Source organism: Tursiops truncatus, chromosome 17 (assembly GCF_011762595.2).
Source record: "Tursiops truncatus isolate mTurTru1 chromosome 17, mTurTru1.mat.Y, whole genome shotgun sequence".
Taxonomy (NCBI): domain Eukaryota; kingdom Metazoa; phylum Chordata; class Mammalia; order Artiodactyla; family Delphinidae; genus Tursiops; species Tursiops truncatus.
Genome location: NC_047050.1, coordinates 17,650,765 through 17,673,160, shown reverse-complemented (window position 1 = coordinate 17,673,160; position 22,396 = coordinate 17,650,765). Strand labels below are relative to the sequence as shown.

The window sequence follows — 22,396 nt, the reverse complement described above, 5'->3', positions numbered from 1 at the left end:
AACCCTGGGAATAATAATGCAAATGGATAAATTTGTGAAAACACAGTAATAATTCTATTTCTACACTTACTTTATTGCCACATTATTTATGATGCCATTTACTAAATGGAGTGTTGAATTTCACTGGGCTTAACTGGGTTAAAGTTATCCAGACATCAGTAACCCACATCAAAACCAGGACGACTCAAGAAGTAATTCGAGTTTTCTGGCACTCCTGCCTCAACAATCTAGAATCTAGGGCACTGTTCTAAGATGATCCTCCTTTTTGGTTCGAAAGGTTTCTTTTTTATGATTTTTTTGGCTGAGGAGGCTGTCTGGCCACGCTGCGGATCTTGGAGTGCAGGTGATTACTGATCACTAGTGTTTTCCGGGCGAGACAGTGGCGCTAACCCCCTCCCCTTTCCCCCCCTTCCCCCTCCTCCTCCCAGGCTGGAAAGGTGCAGGATCCGCTAAACCGTGCTTCGCACAGTGGCGGCCGGAGCAGACGCGGGATGGTCGCGCGCCCCCAGCAGAGCAAAGGGGGGCAGCGAGAGAGCCTGGGGAAGGTACGGGCGGGGAATCGGGGTGCGGACACCACCTGGAAAGAGCTGAGGTTGAATTGGGCGGGGGAGGCATTTGCCGAGTGCAGGTGTGGAAGAGGCTGTCCCAGGCCCACCCTTTGCAGCCGAGGGGGCGGGGAGCCGGGCCGGAGACCCGGAGACTGCGGACGGGGCGCAGTCTTTGGGCGTTCCCTCGTCCTCCTTCCCAAGGCCCCGGGGGATGGCCCCTCGCCCCGCGGCCCGGCCTGCCGGCGCCAGCACCGCAGCGCCTGTAGCGGCCGCCGCTGCGGCGGCCGGCCGGCCGCCAGGGGGCGGGAGCGGCGCCGCGAACAATGGCCGCGCTCGGCCGCGGACCTGCGAAAGGAAGAAGGGAGGGAGGGCCGGCGCCGGCAGGCGACGCGGGTCTGCGGGGGCCGGGGGCGCGCGCGCCGGGCAGGCTGGGGAGCGAGAGCGGCTGCGTCGGCGGGGGCGCGCGGCGCGGGCCCGGGAGGGCGCGGCGGGAGCGCAGGGGAGGCGGGCGGAGGCGGGGGGAGGAGGCGGGGGGCGGGGAGCCCGAGGGGTGGAAGCCGGCAGCGGCGGCGGCGGCGGCCGAGCGGGGTCAGTTCTCTGTAGTGTTTGCCAATGTTGGAGTCGTCTGCAAAGTATCCCCGGCGAGAAGGTAAATACCCTTGTGGGGGGCGTCCGGAAGGCCCCGACTTCCGCCCCGCTGGTGGGGGAGACAGAGGGCGCTGGGGAGCCCTGCGGGTCCGCGGCGCGCGGCGAACCCGGAGAAGAGCGGCCCCTTCGCGGCCTCCCCTCCCCCGCGCCTTCCCTCCCTCCTCGGGCTCTCTCCGGGCGGGAGGGGGAGGGGAGGAGGATGGCGGGGGCTGGGGAGCCGGGGAGGAGACGAATGAATTGGGGGGGGGGGCGTGTGTGGAGGGGGTGGGACGACACAGGTGTCCAGAGGGGAGGAGCCGGGAGGAAGGCGAGGATGCCGGCGCAGACGGAGGGTGGAGGGGTGGAGGGCTGGGGGGGGGGGCGGCAGGGACCCGGGAGGTGGGGTCGTTGGGGCCGCGGTGGGAACGGCCGGAAGAGGGGACCGCGGGTGGAGCGACGGTGCCGGAGAGGGAGGGGGAGGGTCCCTGTGTGGGGGAGGGCAGGACTGGGGAGGGGAGGGGTCTGAGGAGGGGAGATGGCGGGAGGCCCATCCCTGGAGGGTCTGCGGGCCATGGGCCTGGGGGCGCAGGGGGAACGGCGGAGCGGGGGCGCGCCGGGGGCTGCTGGTGGTGGTGGCTATTTCTGTATAATGGGCAAGTGATAAATACGTAACGCGCCGAAATGGGGAAGGTAGGTGGGGCAGAGGGGGCAAAATATATCCTATGACAGGCAAGTTCGGCCGTGGCTCTTACGAACTACCACGGTGAGGGCTCGGCTTAAAGGGGTGGTTGGCAGTTAATGACCTTGCCGAGGTGAAGGCAGTTGGGCGAAGAAACAAAGATCAGTTACAGAATCCGCTGTGCGAGGGCAGAGCCTCCAGCCCCTCGCGGGGCGGGCCGGGGACTGTGGGGATTGTGTCGAGGCGGGTGTTCCGCGGAGGCAACTGAGGAGACGCTGAGCTGGGATTCTTCGGGGGGGGGGGCGGGCAGGGATAATGGCCTTGGGTTCTGGAAGTCCCTGGAAATATGTGCAGAATTTTGCACTTGCGGAGAATTTTCTTCGGAAAGGGTCTTTCCTTGGCGTGACGTCCCGCCGCCCCTTCCCCAGAAGGTTTAGAACTACTTGGGTAGAGAAGGACCGTTCACTTAGGGAAATGTACTGAAGGATTTTAAATTGGGTGGTTCCTCCAGAAAGGATAGAGACGATCTTTTAAAGGTGTTTCACTGTTAGCCGAAAAGCTTTATTTTTAATGTTTGATTTCACAATTTTGAAATTTGAACTTCTTCTGAACATTACTTCTCTTCTGATGCATCCTTGTGATTTAAGGGAGCAGGATGAACATTTGAAATCAAAATTGTGATGGGCAGGCGGGTTAATAGTAACCTTGTAGGAGAAAAGATTGCAGCATTGTTCCTGGTGGCTATTTCTTCTCCGTCCTTGCTTTCTTAACATGGTTCACACATACTGTTGTGAATTGAGCTGTAGTAGGAAAAAAAAAATCTTTTTTAATAAAGCCATCAAAACCCAGACATTCTGCATCTCGATTGTTTTGTAAAATGGCAAGTTTTTCATTTTTCAGTTTGCCTATGTTTTACTGCAAAACAGAGATAACACATACCACTTGAATTGTAGATTTGCTGCCGTTTGCAGCAGGCCTGTATTAGATTTGTGAAACACTTAAACGCCAAACTGTGTGATGTCTGTTTTTTTTTTTTGTCCTGCTATATTTTGAGCTCAAGGCACCATTGCCACGTTCCATTGCATGGCAGTGTAGTTGAAATTTATTCCTAAGTGATCATGAGTTGGTAGGATATAGTGCAGATTTCCTCACACATCACTAAATTTTTCCTTAAAAACCTGTGTTTTGTATTTGTAAAAGTGTTGCTGTATAATCCAAGTATGTACTGTTAACTTCAGATATACTGCCACGTAATTTTTTTTTTTTAAAGATTTTATTTATTTTTTGGCTGCGTTGGGTCTTTGTTGCTGCGTGTTTGCTTTCTGTAGTTGCGGCGAGCGTGGGCTACTCTTCGTTGGGGTGCGTGGGCTTCTCATTGCGGTGGCTTCTCATTGCGGAGCACGGGCTCTAGGCACACGGGCTTCAGTAGTTGTGACACGCGGGCTCAATAGTTGTGGCTCGCGGGCTCTAGAGTGCAGGCTCAGTAGTTGTGGCACACGGGCTTAGTTGCTCCGCGGCATGTGAGATCTTCCCAGACTAGGGATGGAACCCATGTCCCCTGGATTGTCAGGCAGATTCTTATCCACTGCGCCACCAGGGAAGTCCCTGCCATGTAATTTTTAAGTTTCAGTTTTTTATTTGGAAGTAACTTCAAGTTTACAGTAGAGTACCAAGAATAAGAATAATACAAAGAATACTCATGTAACCTTAACTCAGAGTCACCAATTTATCATTTGCTTTCTCTCTGTCACACACATAATATTTTTTTCCTAGATCATTTGAGGGTCAGTTATATACATCATGGTCTCTACTCCTACTTACTTAAGCATGGAAAACCATATAAATTTCACATTTTAGCTTACTTGACTTGCCTGGAATGAAATTCTAGGAAGGAGTGGCTTGGTCTGATTTTCAACAAAGAATAAGAATATCAAAAATATCAAAGGTGTTCATCACCATTATTAGTATATAAATAATATAGGAATTGAAGCTGAGTGGTTTTCCTGTGTTAGGATCAGGTTCTGGAAGATACAATTGGCCGGTGTGTTGGGGTTTTAACCTCCTCTTTACTTCTATTACTCTGTTTTCTTTTCTTTTGTATACTTTGAGCACTGGATATCTGATCATTTATGTATGCAGATCATAATAAAGAAAGAGGAAAAGTCTAGATATTGCAAAATTGGGTTTTGTTAATATTAGACTGAATAGTGGGAGACAGGCTTAGTATAATCAAATCATGTATAGATATACTTGTGCTTCTTCTAGATACTCAAGAAAATATTAGATGAGTGTCTAGAATCCATAGTAATTATAATTTATATTTGTGTATGATTGATTTTGAAGAAATCCCTGAAGTTCTATATAGAATCCTTGCCATTATGTTGTTTTAGAGGTCAAGCCCTTTGTTAAGGAACATTTTTAAGGAGTCGAGCTTTTATTTATAGTTTAACATATAATGGAAAGAAGGGGACTTTGAACCAGACAAAACTGAGTTTTAATCCTAGCAGTGTGACTGGGGAAGTAACCCAACTTGTAGAAAAATGGGGATAACACCTGCATCCCAAGGTGATGAGGATTAAATGAGCTAATATAAAAATGGCAAAATATGGCACCTGGTATATATAAAATTGGTGTCTGGTAAATGTTAGTTTCCTTTTTTTCTTAGCTGGTATTATGTGGGGTTTTTCACTGGAATGGTTCATGGAGTGAGACTTCTATATACTTAGAATATTTCATAGGCTCTTAGGAGATAGTAAAATTTATACTAAATAGTTTTGATTTTCTTACATAAAAATAATTTTGGGGGGTACCTACTTTTAAAAAAAAATTAAAATGAAAAGCTTTTTTTAAAACACTTTTTAAGAAGCCCATGAATTTTTTAGAGTAAGAAGCTTTGAGTTGGTATTTAGTTTTGTAGTAGTTTGGAGTGTAAGAATGGGGATAGTAAATGTTTTTGCTTTTCATATTGTCAGGTAAGACATTTAAGAGAGGATTGCCTGTCAGTCGTGGGATGGGTGCCAATATAAAATTTATAGATATGTTAATTTAATAATGCCATTTTATAAAGCAGGATTTAATTGTTGAGGATTTTATAGATTTAATTTTGCACAGCTTTCAGTTAATCAGATGAGCAAATTGTAATTCATAATAAAAGCAGTGAGTGATATCAGCAGTACATTTCAGATACCTGTTGGACCTTTAATTCTTCATGAGTGGCAAGTCTTCTCCAGTGAGTAGTGCCTTCTCTCCATAAACTGCTCTGCCTGTTTTCATTTAGTAGCTTGGAACCTGGAACTGCATGTTCTAATGTGCCTGACTGGATATCACTGTAGGGCATTTTGGGGACATGTGAATAGGTTTTTCTAAAAGTACACAGTTGTAATTGGAATGAATGGTAGCTGGAAACTTTTGACAGAAGAGGAAGAGGTGGATTTTATGAAACCGTGGGTAGTATAAAATGCTCTGCATTTTATTGATATGACTTGATATTTTATCAAATTCTTTTAAATATAGGACAGTAGACCTGGCATGTCTTTAAATAAGACATGAAATGTTGAAGAGATGTGCCACTGTGGGCATTCCAAATTGCCTACGGTATAGTTATAATCTTTATATTGATATAGATCTAATACAACTTGTTTGTGGACAACAATGTGTTCAGAATTTTTATCCAGTTACCTTACAGAGTACTGTTACAGACATATTAGTTTCATGTTTTAACGTATACAGATTTTTATAACTGTGAAGGAAAGGCTTACGGAATATTTTAAATTGTATGGTCAGTTTTGAGTGAATACGTGCTTTCATTTGTGCTATTTCATAAAACTGCTTTATGTATACCAGAAGATCAGAACTTTAAAAAATGTACCCCTGTATCTTATTGTGCCTACTTCTCAGGATCAGCCACTAGTATTACCAAAATCTAATACTGAAGAAACACGTACAGGTCTATAGACAAGGATTTGTAATTTTTAGAGGCTTACATAAAATAAAAACAAAATGAGATTTCTCAAATTTGGTAAATTCTTACTAAATAATGTTAAATTCTGGAAAATAAGGGACATTAGATCACTGAGATGCTTTTAGTTGTTTGTTCATGTTCTGATGTCCAAATGAATTGTTTTCAATTAAAAAAAAGAAAACTGGTTAGGTTTGTAGTTTTAGTTGTAGATAGTGTATTTTAATACCATTTGATTAATGCTACACTTTTTAATGATGTCATCTTTTGAATAGAGTGTAAATGTTTAAGTTTCATAATTTACTCCTTTCAAATTCTGTTATTCATTTGCTCATGTTGAACAGGGAATTGACTTTTTTTGGTCTACCTAAATATATTAATTAATACCATAGAATTATAGAATTTGAGTTGAACGGAAGTATCTTATTTATTGTTACAAATTACCCCAGAAATTAAGAACTTAAAACAAATATTTATTATCTCAGTTTCTGTGGGTTAGAAATCTGGGTGCAGCTTATCTGGGTGCCTGTGGTTCAGGGTCTCTTAGGAGGTTGCAGGTAAGCTGTCTTTGGGGCTGTAGTCTCATCTGAAAGCTTGACTGGGGGAAGATCTGCTTCTGAGTCATTCATGTGACTCTTGGCAGGATTCAGTTCCTTGGGGGGTACTGGACAGAAAGCCCCAGTTTCTGTTGGGCTGTTGGTCCAAGGTGTCCCTCAGTTCTTTGTCATGTAGGTCTGACCACAGGGCAGCTCACAATATGACAGCCAGCTTCCTGCAGACCAAACAGGTGAGAGAACGAAAGCAGGTGACACCCAGGAGGGAAATGATGGTCTTTTTATAACCCAGTCTTGGAAGTGGTAGCTCATTATTTCTGCTGTATTCTATTTGTTGTTTGCCTACCAAAGGACTTACATTTACTTTTTAAAGATTAAAAAAAAAAATAGGGAAGAAAATAGAAGCAAGAGAAAGAACTCAAAGATACATAAAGCAATTTACCAAAGCTCAAAAGGTAATCTCCTGAAGGGGTTTCCCTGGTGGCGCAGTGGTTAAGAATCTGCCTGCTAATGCAGGGGACACAGGTTCGAGTCCTGGTCTGGGAAGATCCCACCTGCCATGGAGCAACTTAAGCCCGTGCACGTCACAACTACTGAGCCTGCGCGCCACAACTACTGAAGCCCATGTGCCACAACTTCTGAAGCCCATGCACGTCACAACTACTGAGCCTGCACTCTAGAGCCCACGAGCCACAACTACTGAAGCCCGTGTGCCACAACTTCTGAAGCCTGCGCACCTAGAGCCCGTGCTCCACAACAAGAGAAGGCACCGCAGTGAGAGGCCCGCGCACCATAACAAAGAGCAGCCCCCACTCTCAGCAACTAGAGAGAGCCCGTGTGCAGTAGCAAGGACCCAATGCAGCCAAAAATTAAATAAATGAATAAATTTATATATAAAAAAGGTAATCTGAAGAGCTTGGACTAAAACTTAAATTCACTGGTGCTCAGGTCTTGTGCTATTTCTACAAATGCGATTCTCTTGGAAAATACAAAAACTGGTACAGATGGTGAGGTCACTATTGTAAGAAATAATTGAGGAGCTTCCCTGATGGCACGGTGGTTAAGAATCCTCCTCCCAATTCAGGAGACACGGGTTTGAGCCCTTGTCCAGGAAGATCCCACATGCTGTGGAGCAACTAAGCCCATGTGCGGCAACTACTGAGCCTGCGCTCTCTACAGCCCACGAGCCAAACTACTGAGTCCGCATGCCAAACTACTGAAGACTGTGCTCCTAGAGCCCATGTTCCACAACAAGAGAAGCCACCGCAATGAGAAGCCCACATGCCACAATGAAGAGTAGCCCCCGCTCGCCGCAACTAGAGAAAGCCCACGTGCAGCAACGAAGACCCAATGCAGCCAAAAATAAATAAATAAAATTTTTTTAAAACAAAGAAATAATTGAAAATTTTGAAAGTCATTTTGAATTGACTCTAGTTTGTCATTTTGAAAAAATTGTAGCCAAATATATATATATATATATACACACACACACACACACACATATGTATATTCATATGGTATCTGTGTGTATATATGTATTTCCAGAACCTTTGCTTCTGAGGGAAAGTTCAGTATTAAAAATTTTATAGCATAAAAATTTCTACACAAGTGATTGGATTTAGCTCTTTTGGTATATGTCAAAATTGTGTTGTTGCTTTTTAGATAATTTTTTTGGGGGGACTGTACATAATTTTTAATGTAACTTTTCCCATTACAAAATCCCATTATTTATTGATTTATTTGGGTTTTCCTGCCCTTTGTGTTTTTTTTTTTTTTTTTTTTTGCGGTACGTGGGCCTCTCACTGTTGTGGCCTCTCCCATTGTGGAGCACAGGCTCCAGATGGACCAGGGCATGAACCCACGTCCCCTGCATCGGCAGGTGGACTCTCAACCAGTGCGCCACCAGGGAAGGCCCCTGCCCTTCTTTGATATCTATTTTTAAATTAAGTGTAGAAGACATTTGCTATATGAAAAGAAATACAACCATGGCAAGGAGGTTAGACCCATAAGGAAACAAATCCAAATGTAACAATGGGATGTGTCAGGATGGTAGTTTTCTTTTCGAAAATTTTATGTAAAATTTTGATATGCATGCTATTTTTATAATGATGATAATAAAATCAGAAAGAGGAAAAAAAATGCAACTAGGTAATCTTACTATGTGCTCTTTTCCATACTACCTAAGAGAATATGTGTGTGTTACATCTTCTTTAGGCTTAATTTATCTTATAGAGGAGGGGAAGAAAGCTGTTTAAAACGTTACTGGAGCAAGGGAAGTATATATTAAATATTAATCTGAAACTTTTACATTGTTTTAACAGCTTCACTTTTCCTGAAATTGTCGTAGAACTCTAGAACCAGAAGGGACTTTGTGCAGCCTAGATCTGCACTGTCCAGTATGGTGGTCACTAGCCACAGGGTGGCTATTTAACTTTAAATAACATTAAAGAAAATTTAAAATTTACTTTCTCAGTTGTTCTAGCCACATTTCACGTGCTCAGCAGCCACATGTGTCTAGTGGCTACCGGTTTGGACAGCAAAGATATAGAACATGTTTATCATCATAGAAAGTTCTACGCTGATTTAGATCTACTCTATTTTTTGTATTTGATTTTGGTCACGGGCATGTGTTTAAAGTGCTAATCATTGCGATTACCAACTAAGTTGAACTTATTTCTTCATTTTCATTTTCTAGTTTTTGGAGCCGTGAGGGATACAGCAGTTTGGTCAATATTGTTTTAACATGCTTCAAATAAATCAGGTGAGTTTGTGTTAAGGCATGTCACACTTATATGGTGCTTGGGCCATAAATCGTGGAGCATTTTAACTCAGCTTTTCTATAACCATAACCTGCCCACTGCTTTATAGAGCAGTTACATGCTATATATTCATCATAGGAAGACTGCAGGGCAGGTTGTGTAAGGATTATAGCGATAGTCCTGAAAGTTAAGTTTTAAGTGTGCAGAGCAGAAGGTTTTTCTGTTCTTTTTGATGTCACATCTCCAGGACTTGTTGATGTGTTCAGAATGCTTACAGTTGTGATCTAGCTTCAGTAGGTGGCAGTTCTGCAGACTGAAAGCATTTCTAGTGACACATCTTGCGAAGTGGTTGTATCAGTGTGTTAAAAAAAGAGTCCTTTTCTAGGGCACTGGAAAAGGCTGGAAGAAAGTGGTCTGCTAAATAAACTATAGCGTACAATGCCTTAGACTCACTGTAGAAATATTTTTCTTAGGTCTTGACATTTCTCCAAGAACTTTATACATTTAATCTTATCCTTTCTGAACAAAAAGGGCATTGTATCATAACTATAATATAAGAAAGCACTTTGATTTATTTCACATTTGCAAATCAAGAGAGAAGAAAGTAATTTGATTGCAAGAAGTAGTTAATTCTTTTGTGATTTGAGGAAGTAATACATGACCCCTCCCAGCCCCCCGCCCCATCCAGCTCACTTGGCCTAAGAAATCTCCAGTTCCTGTGTATCGCACACCATCTCTAAGCAAATGACTTCTCAGTTTATACCTGGTCTAGACTTCTTTTCTGAGCTCCAGACTTAGGTAGCAGTTACCAACTTGATCTCTTAACTTGGATGTCTTTATGCATCTCAGACTTAACGTGTGCCCAGGAAGCAATCTAAATGCTTCAGTCACACTAGACTCTTTCAGGTCTGAGGTTGAGCCAGGTCGCTCCAGCTTGACCTCTTCTCACCCACCACGTGCTCGGTTCACTTGACTCCCAGGCCTAGGATTTGCCTCATAGCACCCTGCCCTTCTGTTTAATGACATCCTGACATTCAAAATTGTATTAAAATATGTAATATTATTTAACGTCTGCCTTCCTTGTTAGATGTTGTGCTCCGTGAAGGGAGTGACTTTGCTTGTTTACTCCTATATCCCCAGGGCCTAGAATAGTTCTTGTTGTATATGATTTTCATGTATTTGCTGAACGAGTGGATGAATGGTGCCAGGGTTGTCACTAAAGCAAGGAGATCTCCATCCTTGTCAGCAGTAACCACATAATTGTGTTGTCCGTTTTGGTATTATATGATGCTGCTTTACACAAATGCCATTAATGTAAAATCTCTCCCTTATGCACAGTCTTTGATTTTCTCCTTGAACTAGACAGTTTTCTTGTGCCACAAGTATTGCTTTCATCAGTGACGTTACTAACATGGGCTGAAAGGAATCATACTGTGCTTAGTGCTTCCTGTGCCTTCATGGTTGCTGTCAAGTCCCATTAGATGCATTGATGGAGCTTTATGAGATGTGACATACAAACTGTGCTGTAGGTGTGAAGTTCCCCCCAAGTGGCTGTACAGATACCTGCCATTAATTATGTGGGTACAGTTATTCTACTATAGACAGATGGAAATGATCATTTTATGTCCGGCAACATCATTGAAAATTATAGTTTATAGATTAGTCCTAATGAGGATTTACTAACCATCTGTGCTACTGGTTGTGTTGAACCAGGCATTGCAAACAACTCCTAGGCAGTGCTCTGCGTGGCCACAGCAGCTCCCTGGGCTTTGGCTAGAAAGTGTCCACAGTGCCTGGAGATACGCATGCTTTGCTTGTAACAGATACGTGTTCCTTGGCTTGCTTCAGGACCCTCTCTTGACTAAGTTTTTAAAACTTTTCAAGTCTGAGGGGAAAAGCTAACCTAATTTGGAATAGTAGAACTTATAGAGAAGACTTTGTTTTCATCCAGACTTAAAAGTCACATTGAATTCTTAAACATATGAGTGATATTTCTGTTTTATTATGTTCACAGTGACTGCTTTCCCATTAGAGGTTTCTCAAGGTAAATGTGAAAAGGCATGAAAAGGCAATTGAAGCTGACACTCATCTTGAAGCAGTTGAGATTTTTACTGCATAATTTTCAACACTGTCTTTAGGATTAATAAATAAATTTGGGAAGGTCTTTTGTTAAAATGCCTGAATAGTACTAGCAAATTATTCCATATGTGTTGCTAGAACTAATTAAAAGCTAGGCTATTGAATACTAAGTTACTTGGTATCCTTTGTGATATTAATTCTGCCTGACATTATTATTAGGGAACATAGGAATGTTCCATGTTCAGCTACCATAATGACACATCTGCCTTCAAATTGTGCTCCTCATTTTTGCTTTTGCCTTTTAAGAGTGTGTGTTCTTATCCATGTACAATTCATGTAGAAAAATTAGGTGGTATAGATAAGTAAAAAGGAAAAAAAATCACACGTAATTCCACTATTCTTTTACAGAAACAATCACTGCTAACATTTTGGGGTGTATACTTCTAGATTTTTTTTCTATGCAGGTATGTTTTTATGTGAACATATGTTATTTTTAAAAAGTGGGATTAGGTAATACATAATGTCTGAAGTGACTTAATCCATAATTTGGAAGTACTAAGAGTTATTTAATCAAATCCTTATTGTTGGACAGATTTTGTGTTCTAGTTAGTGCCACAGTTAGTATTTTTTTTTTACATATACCTGTGTTCCTTTGTCCATTATTTTCTTGCAATTAATTATTAGAAATGGAAATACTAGTCAAAGGAGTATGCAGATTTTAAAGATATTTGATGCATAAATACCAAAAATACAAAATTATATCTATTAGAAGTTTATCAGGGGCTTCCCTGGTGGCGCAGTGGTTGAGAGTCTGCCTGCCGATGCAGGGGACACAGGTTCGTGCCCTGGTCCGGGAAGATCCCACATGCCGTGGAGCGGCTGGGCCCGTGAGCCATGGCCGCTGAGCCTGCGTGTCCGGAGCCTGTGCTCCCCAACGGGAGAGGCCACAACAGTGAGAGGCCCGCGTACCGCAAAAAAAAAAAAAATTATTATCAGAATGGCTGTTTCCTTATTTCCGTGACAAATTTTCAATCTCCATTAATCTGTCTGACAAAAAGTGATATTTTAATTTGCATTTCTATGATTTGCCTATATTTGTTCTTTTGTGTTTTGTCTTTTGTGAATTGTGTCCACTGTCATCTTTACCTTTTATTTGTAAAAATTCTTTGGATTATATCCCCTTGAGAGTTTATAATCATTAGTTTGTAGTTTTTTCATTCATTATTCAACAAGTAACTAATGGTAGCCTGTTTCCAGGATACCACTAAGTAAGAGTTTGGTGTATTTTGACCTTTCTCCCTGATGATTAATTACAAGCCCCTAGGGAAAGGAAACTCATTTGAACATTAAGCTGTAGCAAATATAAATTGAGAAGGCCCATGTGCTGTGAAATACTATTTAAAAATTAGTGACCGAAATAGGGAAAATGTTTTGGGATTAGTTGGTGAGGCACACTTGACCGGGCAGTGTGTCCTAAGGTGTTGGGAAGTCTATGTTAGGCAGCTGTAGCCTTGGGAGAGCCCAGCAGCCAGGGATTAACAGAGGTTTAAGTAGTGGTTCCTTTTAAAGAGGTTTGGTAATCGCCGTTAGGAACACAGAAGCTAAGGGGAAGCTTTTTTTTTATATAAATGTATTTATTTTATTTAATTTTGGCTGTGTTGGGTCTTCATTGCTGTGCGTGGGCTTTCTCTAGTTGCCGCGAGCGGGGGCTACCCTTTGTTGCGTTGCACGGGCTTCTTATTGCTGTGGCTTCTCTTGCTGCAGAGCACAGGCTCTAGGCGCGCAGGCTTCAGTAGTTGTGGCTCGCGGGCTCTAGAGCGCAGGCTCAGTAGTTGTGGCGCATGGGCTTAGCTGCTCCGCGGCATGTGGTATCTTCCCGGTCCAGGGCTCGAACCCGTGTCCCCTGCATTGGCTGGCAGATTTTAATCACTGTGCCACCAGGGAAGCCCTAAGGGGAAGCTTTAAGGCCTGAATCAAGTGGAGTAGGAGAACAGGGAGGACAGAACAATTTCAGTGCCAGAAGAGTGGAGAATCCTATAGGGCAAGAGGGAGCCAGGTGTTATACAGAAAGAATAAAGTTGTATCAAGGTGTACTGTAAAGTGTAAAGCCAGGGTTTGGTCATTAAGAAACAAAAAGCCTAGAGTTTAAGGGATAATGATACTATCCTACAGGTTTGTTGTGAGGAGTAATTGAGATAACAAAGGCCAAATGCTTAGTGTTGGTTCTCGTATTCTTGCTACTGCTGTTGATAGTACTGTGACTGGTGTTATTGCTGTTGTTGCTCTGGAGATTGATGAGAAAGGAGGGCAGACATTTAAGTTGGTCATTAGAGTAATTGTTGGGGGGAGTGAAGCACTTTGGACATGTCTCAAGCCCAGGTCAGCTACAAGTGCTCTCCTTCTCTTTCCTGCCATATGCACTGGAAACTCTATCCCTTTCGCTTTTAAAAGCTGCTGATACTTACTCTTAGTTTTTCTTAGTAAGTAGAGTAGGATCTATTTACCATCTGCCTATCTCTCTTGAAGTCATAGGATTTAGTGTACAGTTACTGGATTAAAAAAGTAGTAAACACAAGGAGGTTAAAATGTATAAGAAGGATGTTGGCTTTCTGCCATGTTGGCATAACAAGATTTATCCTCTTTGTAGCCAGCTTCCAAGATGGCCCCCAGTGATCTCTGCCTCCTGGTATTTACACCATTGTGTAATCCTCTCGCACATCTGTTGTGTGGCCAATAGAATATGGTAGAAGTGATGGATCGTTTCCAAGGATAGGTTATAAAAGACATTGTGCCTTCTCCATCCTCCTCTCTCCCCCTCAGTGTCACCCTGCATTGCTGACTCTGAGAGTAGTTAGCTGCCATGTTGTGAATAGCCCACTGGAGAGGCCCACATGGTGAGAAATTGAGGCCTCCTGCCAACAGCTAACAAGGAACCAAGACCTTTAGCTAACTGTGTGACTGAGCCTTCTTGAAAGCAGATCCTCCAGCCCTTGTCAAGCTTCCAGCCCTACCTAGACTGCTCTCCATCAACATCTTGACTGCAACCCCTTGAGAGATTCTGAGTCAGAACCACCCAGCCAAGCTGCTCCTTGATTGCTGAACCTTAGAAACTATGTGAAAAAAATAAATGCTTATTTTTTAAGCCATTAAGTCGGGGGTAATGTGTTATGCAGCAGTAATATTCTCTTTCCTCTTAAATAACTTGAGAACATATTAAATATGTGATCAGTGGGTTTTAGACACTGGATGGCAGATGGCAGCAGGCTGTGATGCCTGAGAGAATAGGAACAAATGAGGTAAGCCCTTCTATTGCACCAGTTTACAGTAGAGCCTGGAAGTTGTTTACAGGCTGTAGTGCGAGGAGGAATCAAAACAGAGCCCAGTTTTGTTGGGATTAGGAAACAGAGATAAGAGTTTAGGAAGGCCAAGGTGGTGGTTAGAATTGTAGGTCAGAGTACTGGAGAGAAGGGAGCTTTGGGGGAGAGTGGTGAATATATGTTAAGGAGTACACTCGAGCACATACGTATTCTGGAGAGCTGCAGAGGGTTCTTCTTGAGTCTTTGGCTCAGTTCTGATCTGTAGATGCATGGCAGGACCTACTCAAAGTCAGGGAAAGAACTACTGGAAAGCAGTAAGAAAACAGTTTCTGGAGCTCACACAAAACTGGGAATAGTTTGTGTCTCCATTATCTAGAGTGTAAATACCTTGTAATACATAGGGCATTGGAAAGAGTCTTCAGAAGGCTTCAAGTTATCCCAAGTAATTTAACTGTGCACCAGAACAAAGTCCAACACTGTATAGAGGAATACAACACAATTCAGAACCCAACAATGTAAAATTCCTAGTGTTTGTCATCCAATTCAAAATTAAAATGCTTGCCTCACCTTGAATGAGGGATAGAGCATCTAGACAGAAGATCAGTAAGGAAATAGAGGACTTGAACAACACTATAAGCTAATTAGACCTAACAGATACATACAAAGCGTTCGGCAACAGCAACATACAAATTCCTATTAAGTACACATAAAGCATTCTCCAGGCCATATGTTAGGCCACAAAACAAGTCTCAATATGTTTTGAAAGATTGAAATCATACAAAGTATCTTTTCTGTTCACAGTGGAATGAAGCTAGAAATCGGTGACAGAAAGAGTACCAAAACCCTCAAAAATATGTGGAACTTAAACAGTACACTCTTAAATAACCAAGAGGTCAAAGAAGAAATCATAGGGGAAATTAGAAAATAATTAAAGACAAATGAAAATGAAAACACAACATACGATAATGTATGGGATGTAGTGAAAGCAGTGCTCAGGGAAATTTATAGCATTAAACACCTACATTTAAAAAGAATGATCTCAAACAAATAACCTAACTTTTCACCTTAAAAGAACTAGAAAAAGAGCAAAATTAAACCCAAAGCTAGCCGAAGAAAGAAAATGATAAAGATTAAAGTGGAGATAAACAAAATAGAGAATGGGAAACAATATAGGGAATCAGCAAAACTAAAAGTTGGTTCTTTGAAAAGGTAACTAAATTGACAGATCTTTAGCTAGACTGACAAAAAGAGCAAAGACGAATATAACTAAAATCAGAAATGAAGGTAGTTACATTACCATGACCTTAAAGAAATTAAAAAGATTATAAGAGAGTACTGTGAACAACAATTTGGATAACCTACATGAAATGGACAAATTTCTAGAAACACAGATTACCAAAACTGACTTAAGAGAAATAGAAAATATCAACAGCCCTATAAGAAGTAAACAGATTGAATCAGTAAAAAAAAAAAAAAAGTCCCGGGACTTGCCTGGTGGCACAGTGGTTAAGAATCCTCCTGCCAATGCAGGGGACACGGATTCGAGCCCTGGTCTGGGAAGATCCCACATACCGCAGAGCAACTAAGCCCATATGCCACAACTACTGAGCCTGGGCTCTAGAGTCCACAAGTCACAACTACTGAACCCACAAGCCACAACTATTGAAGCCCGTGCACCTAGAGCCTGTGCTCTGCAACAAGAGAAGCCACTGCAATGATACACCCGCACATGCCTCAACGAAGAGTAGCCCCTGCTCGCCGCAACTTAGAGAAAGCCCGCGTGCAGCAACGAAGACCCATTGCAGCCATAAACAAACAAACAAACAAATTTATTTAAAAAAAATCCCTCACAAACAAGGAAAAGTCCAGGACCAGATGGCTTCACTGATGAATTCTACCAAACATTTAAAGAAGAATTAGCACCAGTCCTTCTCAAACTCTTCCAAAACATAGGAGAGGAGGCAATACTTCATAATTCATTGTATGAGGCCAGTATTACTCTGATATCAAAGCCAAACAAAGACACCAGGGGAAAAAAAAAACAAACTACAGATCAATATTCCTTATGAATATGATGCAAAACCCCTCAACAAAATACTAACAAACTGAATCCAACAATATATATAAAGGATTATACACCATGACCAAGTGGGATTTATTCCAGGAATGCAAGAGTGGTTCAGCATAGGAAAATCAATCAGTGTAATACACTGCATTAATAGAACAATGGAAAGAAACCCTCACATGATCACCTTTCTGTATCAGTTGATACAGAAAGCATTTGACAGAATCCAACACCTGTTCATAATAGAAACACTCAAAAACTAGGAATAGAAGGACACTTCTTCAGCATGATAAAGGGCATTTATGAAAAACTCATAGCTAACATCCAGTTCGATGGTGAAAGACTAAAAACTTTCTCCTTATGTTCAGGGACAAGGCAAGGATGCCTATCCTCACCACTGCTATTCAACATTGTACTGGAAGTTATAGCCAGAGCAGTTAGACAAGAAAAAGGAATAAAAGACATCCAAATTGGAAGGAATAGGTAAAACTATTTTTATTTGTAGATGACGTTACCATGTATTGATATATAGAAAATCCCAAAGAATCTACAGAAAACCAAATAGAGCTAACAAACGAATTCAGAAAAGTTGTAAGTACAAGATCACACAAAATACAATTGTGTTTCTGTATACCAGCGGTATAGAATCCAAAAAGGAAATTAAGAAAACAGTTTCATTCATACTAGCATCTAAAAGCATACAGGAATTGAAAGACCTGTACTCTGAAAACTGTACAACACTGTTGAAAGAGATTGAAGAAGACCTAAATAAATGGAAAGATATTTTGTGTTTATGGATTTGAAGACTTAACATTAAGATGGCAATACTATGCAAAACAGTGTACATATTCAATATGATGTCTATCAAAATGCCAGTGACCTTTTTTGCAGAACTTGAAAAGCTGATCTTCAACTTATGGAATTTCAGTGGGCCTAAATAGCCAAAACAGTCTTGAAAGAGAACACAGTTGGAGGGTCCATACCTCCCCCATTTCAAATCATATTGTAAAACTACAGTAATCAAAACAGTGTGGTTCTGGCATAAGGAAAGAGGTATAGACCAATGGGATAGAATTGAGAGGCTAGAAATAAACTAATATGTATATAGCCAACTGATTTTTGACAAGATTGCCAAGACCACTCAATGCAGGAAAGAATAATATCTTCAACAGATAGTTCTGGGAAAACTGGATGTCCACATGCAAAAGAATAAACCTGGATCCCTACCTCACACAACATACAAAAATTAACTCAAGATGGATCAAAGACCTAAATATAAGAACTATAACTCTTATAACTCAACAATAAAAAGGCAAGTCAGGGACTTTTCTGGTGGTCCAGTGGTTAAGAATCTGCCTTCCAATGCAGGGGATGCGTATTCGATCCCTGGTCGGGGAACTAAGATCCCAGATGCTGTGGGGCAACTAAGCCCCTGTGCACCACAACTGCTGAGCCCGCGTGCTGCAACTGCAGAGCCCATGTGCTCTGGAACCTGTGTGCCACAACTAGAGAGCCCGTGTGCTCTGGAGCCCACATGCCACAACCAGAGAGAAGCCCACACACCACAACTAGAGAGAAGCCTGCATGCTGCAATGAAGAGCCCACGTGCTGCAACAGAAGATCCTGCGTGCCGCAACTAAGATCTGATGCAGCCAAAAATAAATATTAAAAAAAAAAAGACAACCCAACTAAAAATGGGTAAAGGACTTGAATAGACAGTTCTCCAAAGAAGATGTACATATGGCCAACATGCACATGAACAAATACTCAACCTCATTAGTAATTAGGGAAATGCAAATGAAAACCACAATTAGTACCCCTTCAGGCTCACTAGGATGGTTAGATTCAAAGAGACCAAGAATAACAAGTGTTGGTGATGATGTGGAGAAATCAGAACACCTGTGCAGTGCTGGTGGGAATGTGAAGTGTTTCAGCTTCTGTGGAAAACAGTTTGGCAGTTCTTTAAAAAGTTAAACATACAATTACCATGCAATTCCACTCTAGATGTATACCCAAAAGAATTGAAAACAGGTACTCAAATATAGGTACACACATGTTCATAGTAACACTATTTACAATGGCCAGTTGGTAGAAGCAACCCAAATGGATAGATGACTGGGTAAACAAATTATGGTACAAACACACCATAGAATATTATTTAGCTGTAAGAAGAGATGATGTACTGATACATAGTACAATGTGGTGAAGCTCAAAAACATTTTGCTAAGTGAAAGAAGCAGACACCAGGGTCACATATTGTCTGATTCCATTTATATGAAATATCTAGAATAAGTAAATCTGTAGAGACAGAGCACAGGTTGGTTGTTGTCAGGTCCTGGGGGTAAGGAGAAAAGGGGAGTAACTGCCTAATGGGTACCGAGTTTATTTTGGTGTGATAAAAATGTTTTGGAACTAGGTAGAGGTGGTTGTACAACATTGTGACTACTGAATGCTACGGATGTCTTCACTTTGAAATGGTTAATTTGATGTTATGTCAATTTCCTTTCAATTAGAAAATTAAAATGCTTGCAAAGAAGCATGAAAATATGACCCATAACTAGGGTAAAAAAAGATCAATCAATAGAAAGAGACCCAGAAATGACAGTGATGATTGATCTAGCAGACAAAGCTGTCAAAAGAGTTGCTACTAATATGCTGTCAGTGTTCAGAAAGGGAGAAGAAAATAGGAAAATGAAGAGAATAGAAATAAAAGATACAAAAATATGCTTAAATGGAAATTCTAGAAATGAAGAATGTAGTATCTGAAAGAAAAAGATACTTGGTGGAATTAATAGCAGATAAGACACTGTAGAAGAAAAGATAAGTGAGCTTGAATACGTAGGAATAACAACTATCCAAAATGAAGCACAGAGTGAAAAAACTGAAAAAAAAATGAACAGCATCTATGAGCTGTTGGATAATATATAGTCTAAGATAAATTAATTAGATTCTCAGGAGAAGGGAGGAGGAACAGGAAAATATTAGAACAAATAATGACTGAATATTTTCTGTGTTTAGTGAACTCAAAAAAACCCCCAAAAAACAAAAAAACTATAAACTCCATAGATCTGTAAAGCTCAATGAATCTGATTTGAAAGAAACATTTAAAAACCCACACTATTGGATTAAAAAGCAAGACCCAACCATATATTTGCCTGTAAGAAATAGTAACTATAAACACAAATAGGTTAAAAATAATGAAAAAGATATAACATGCTAACTTAGTTGAAAGAAACTTGGAGTTTCTTTAATAAAACTTGGTTTTATTAATATCAAAATAGATTTGAGAGCAAGGAATATTTATTACCTGGTAAAAATAAGATCATTTCATAACAATAAAGGGATCAGTTAATTAAGAGGACATACCAATGCTAAATACTTACGTACCTAAGCTCAAAACAAATGAAGCAAAAACTAATAGAAATTCAAGGAAACATTCACAATTATAGTCAGAGATTTCAGTAACCCCTCTCAATAATTGATATAACAAATGGACAGAAAAATTACAAAGATATAGTTAACTTGAGTAACACTGTCAACTTGACCTGGCTGCATTTACAGACCACTTTACTCAAGAAGAGCAGAATACACATTCGTTCAGAAGTTCACACAGAACATTTACCAAGATAGACTATATATTCTGGGCCATAAAACAAGTCTCAAATTCAAAAGGATTCAACTCATACAAAGAATCTTCTCAGATCACAGTGCAGTTAAATTAGAAATCATTAATAGAAATATCCTTGGAAAATCCCCAATATTTGGAAATTAAATAGCATGCTTATAAGTAATTCATGATTAAAAGAAGAAATCAAAAGGGAAATTATAAAGTATTTTAAATTGAGTAAGAACAGAAGCACAACGTATTAGAAGATGCTGCGAAAACAGTACTTAGTGGGAAATCTGTAGCTCTAAATATCTATACTAGAAAGGAAGAAAGGTCTCAAATAGATGACTTTAATTTCCACCTTAATAATGTAGAAAAGAACAGATCCCAAAGGAAGCAGAAGAAAATAAGAGATAATCTGAATAACGCTATATGTAGTAAAGATACTGAAATTTGTACTTAAAAAATGTTCTCACAAAGAAAACTCCAGGTTCAGATAGTTTCACTGGTGAATTGTACTAAATACTATAGGAGGAGATAATATCGATTCTACACAAACTTTTCAAAAATATTTGAAGCGGAGGGAATGTTTTCCAAAGACTTTGATGTCAGCATTACTGGGATACCAGAACGAGACAATGACATTCCAAGGAAACTACAGAACAATACTACTCACAAACATAGATGTACAAAATCTAAACAGAATTTTAGCAAATCAAATTCAACAAAATTTTAAAAGGATATTATGTCATGACCATGTGGGATTTATCCCAGGAATGTAAGGTTGGTTTAACATTCAAAAAAATCAATATATATAATTCTCCACATTAACAAAGTAAACAGTAAAAAGCACACAGTCATTTCAATAGATGCAGAAAAATCATTTGACTAATCCAGTAACCATTCCTGATTTTTAAAAAAGCCTTCAGTAAACCAGGAATAGAAATGAACTTCCTCAGTATGAAAATGGGCATCCATGACAAGCTTTGTTGGCTGATATTGTACTTATTGGTGGAAAGATTGGACACTTTTTTTCTAAAATTAGCAACAAGTTAGAGATGTCTACTTTCATCAGTCCTATTCAGCATTGTCCTGGAGGTTGTAGCTAGTGCAGTAGGGCAAGAAAAGGAAATACATGGTATTCACATTGCAAAGAAAGGAATAAAACTGTCCTAATTCACAGATTACTTGATTTTCTATGGAGAAAATTTGATGGAACTCTACTAGATCTAATGAATCAGTATAGTAAGATTGAAGGATACCAGATCAATATGCAAAAATTGGTTGTACTTCTATACATTAGCAAGGAACAATCTGAAAAAAACCCATCTACAACAGTATCAAAAATATGAAATACATATATGGATAAATACAACAAAGTAAGTTAAAAGAATATTTATGTTCAGTAATATAAAATACTGCTGAAATGAAAGGATACCTAAGTAAATTGAGAGATCCATTTGATCCTCATTATTCATGTATTCTGTATTTGTGAATTGGTCTATTCACTAAAATTTATATGTAACCCCAAAATAATACTTGCAACGCTTTTGTGATCATTTGCTGACACCTGCAGAGTGGTGAAAAAAGAGTTGCCCTTTGTGCGCAATCTGAACTGAGGCCGAACAAGGTGACACTCTGCTTTCTTGTTTCAGTTCTCCTGCAATAAGCAAGCGTCCTTTTCTCGGTTTATTTAGTGCCACATTTTTCACATTTTTGTGCTTTTTGTTGGTGATTTGGCTGTTTAAAATGGCCCCCAGGCATAGTGCTGAAGTGCTTTGTAGTGTCCCTAAGCACAGGAAGGCTGTGATATGCCTTAGGGGTAAGATGTATGTGTTTAGATAAACTTCATTCAGGCAGGAGTTACTGTTGTGAGTTCAGTATTAGTGATTCAGCAGTATATATTAAGTAAGGGATTTTAGCCAGAAACACACATAAAACAGTGTTATTTATTAATTGGCTAACAAAAAATGTTATGACCAAGGGCTTACCGGAACCTAACCTTTTATTTCCTCAGAAGTAGTGATTCAGTATTTGATAGTTTACTGTTTGCAGGAACATTAAAAAACTTAGCTATCATTGAGATATCATCATCTCAATAATGAGAATTGACTATATGTCATGTACGCAGGTTGGAAGGCTCAACTTTGTTAAAATTTCACCACATTAATCTGTAAATTCAGGGGAATTCTATTCTAATCCT

General features: G+C 40.5%; 1 protein-coding gene across 8 annotated transcripts in view; it reads left to right on the top strand.

The window, feature by feature from the left end:
* The first annotated feature begins 496 nt into the window (after positions 1-496).
* Positions 497-22,396, top strand: part of STAU2 (staufen double-stranded RNA binding protein 2) — a 304,412-nt gene continuing 282,512 nt past the window's right edge. Inside the window, exons 1-2 of one of the 8 annotated variants that reach the window (XM_019925182.3) lie at positions 497-545; positions 9,062-9,127. In XM_019925182.3, the coding sequence (XP_019780741.1) occupies positions 9,110-9,127 (18 nt within the window). In that variant the 5' untranslated portion in view covers positions 497-545; positions 9,062-9,109. Of the gene's footprint in view, positions 546-1,081; positions 1,198-9,061; positions 9,128-11,612; positions 11,669-22,396 lie in introns of those variants that run through there. The other 7 variants (XM_033843221.2, XM_033843219.2, XM_033843218.2 and 4 more) reach the window with 7 other exon arrangements.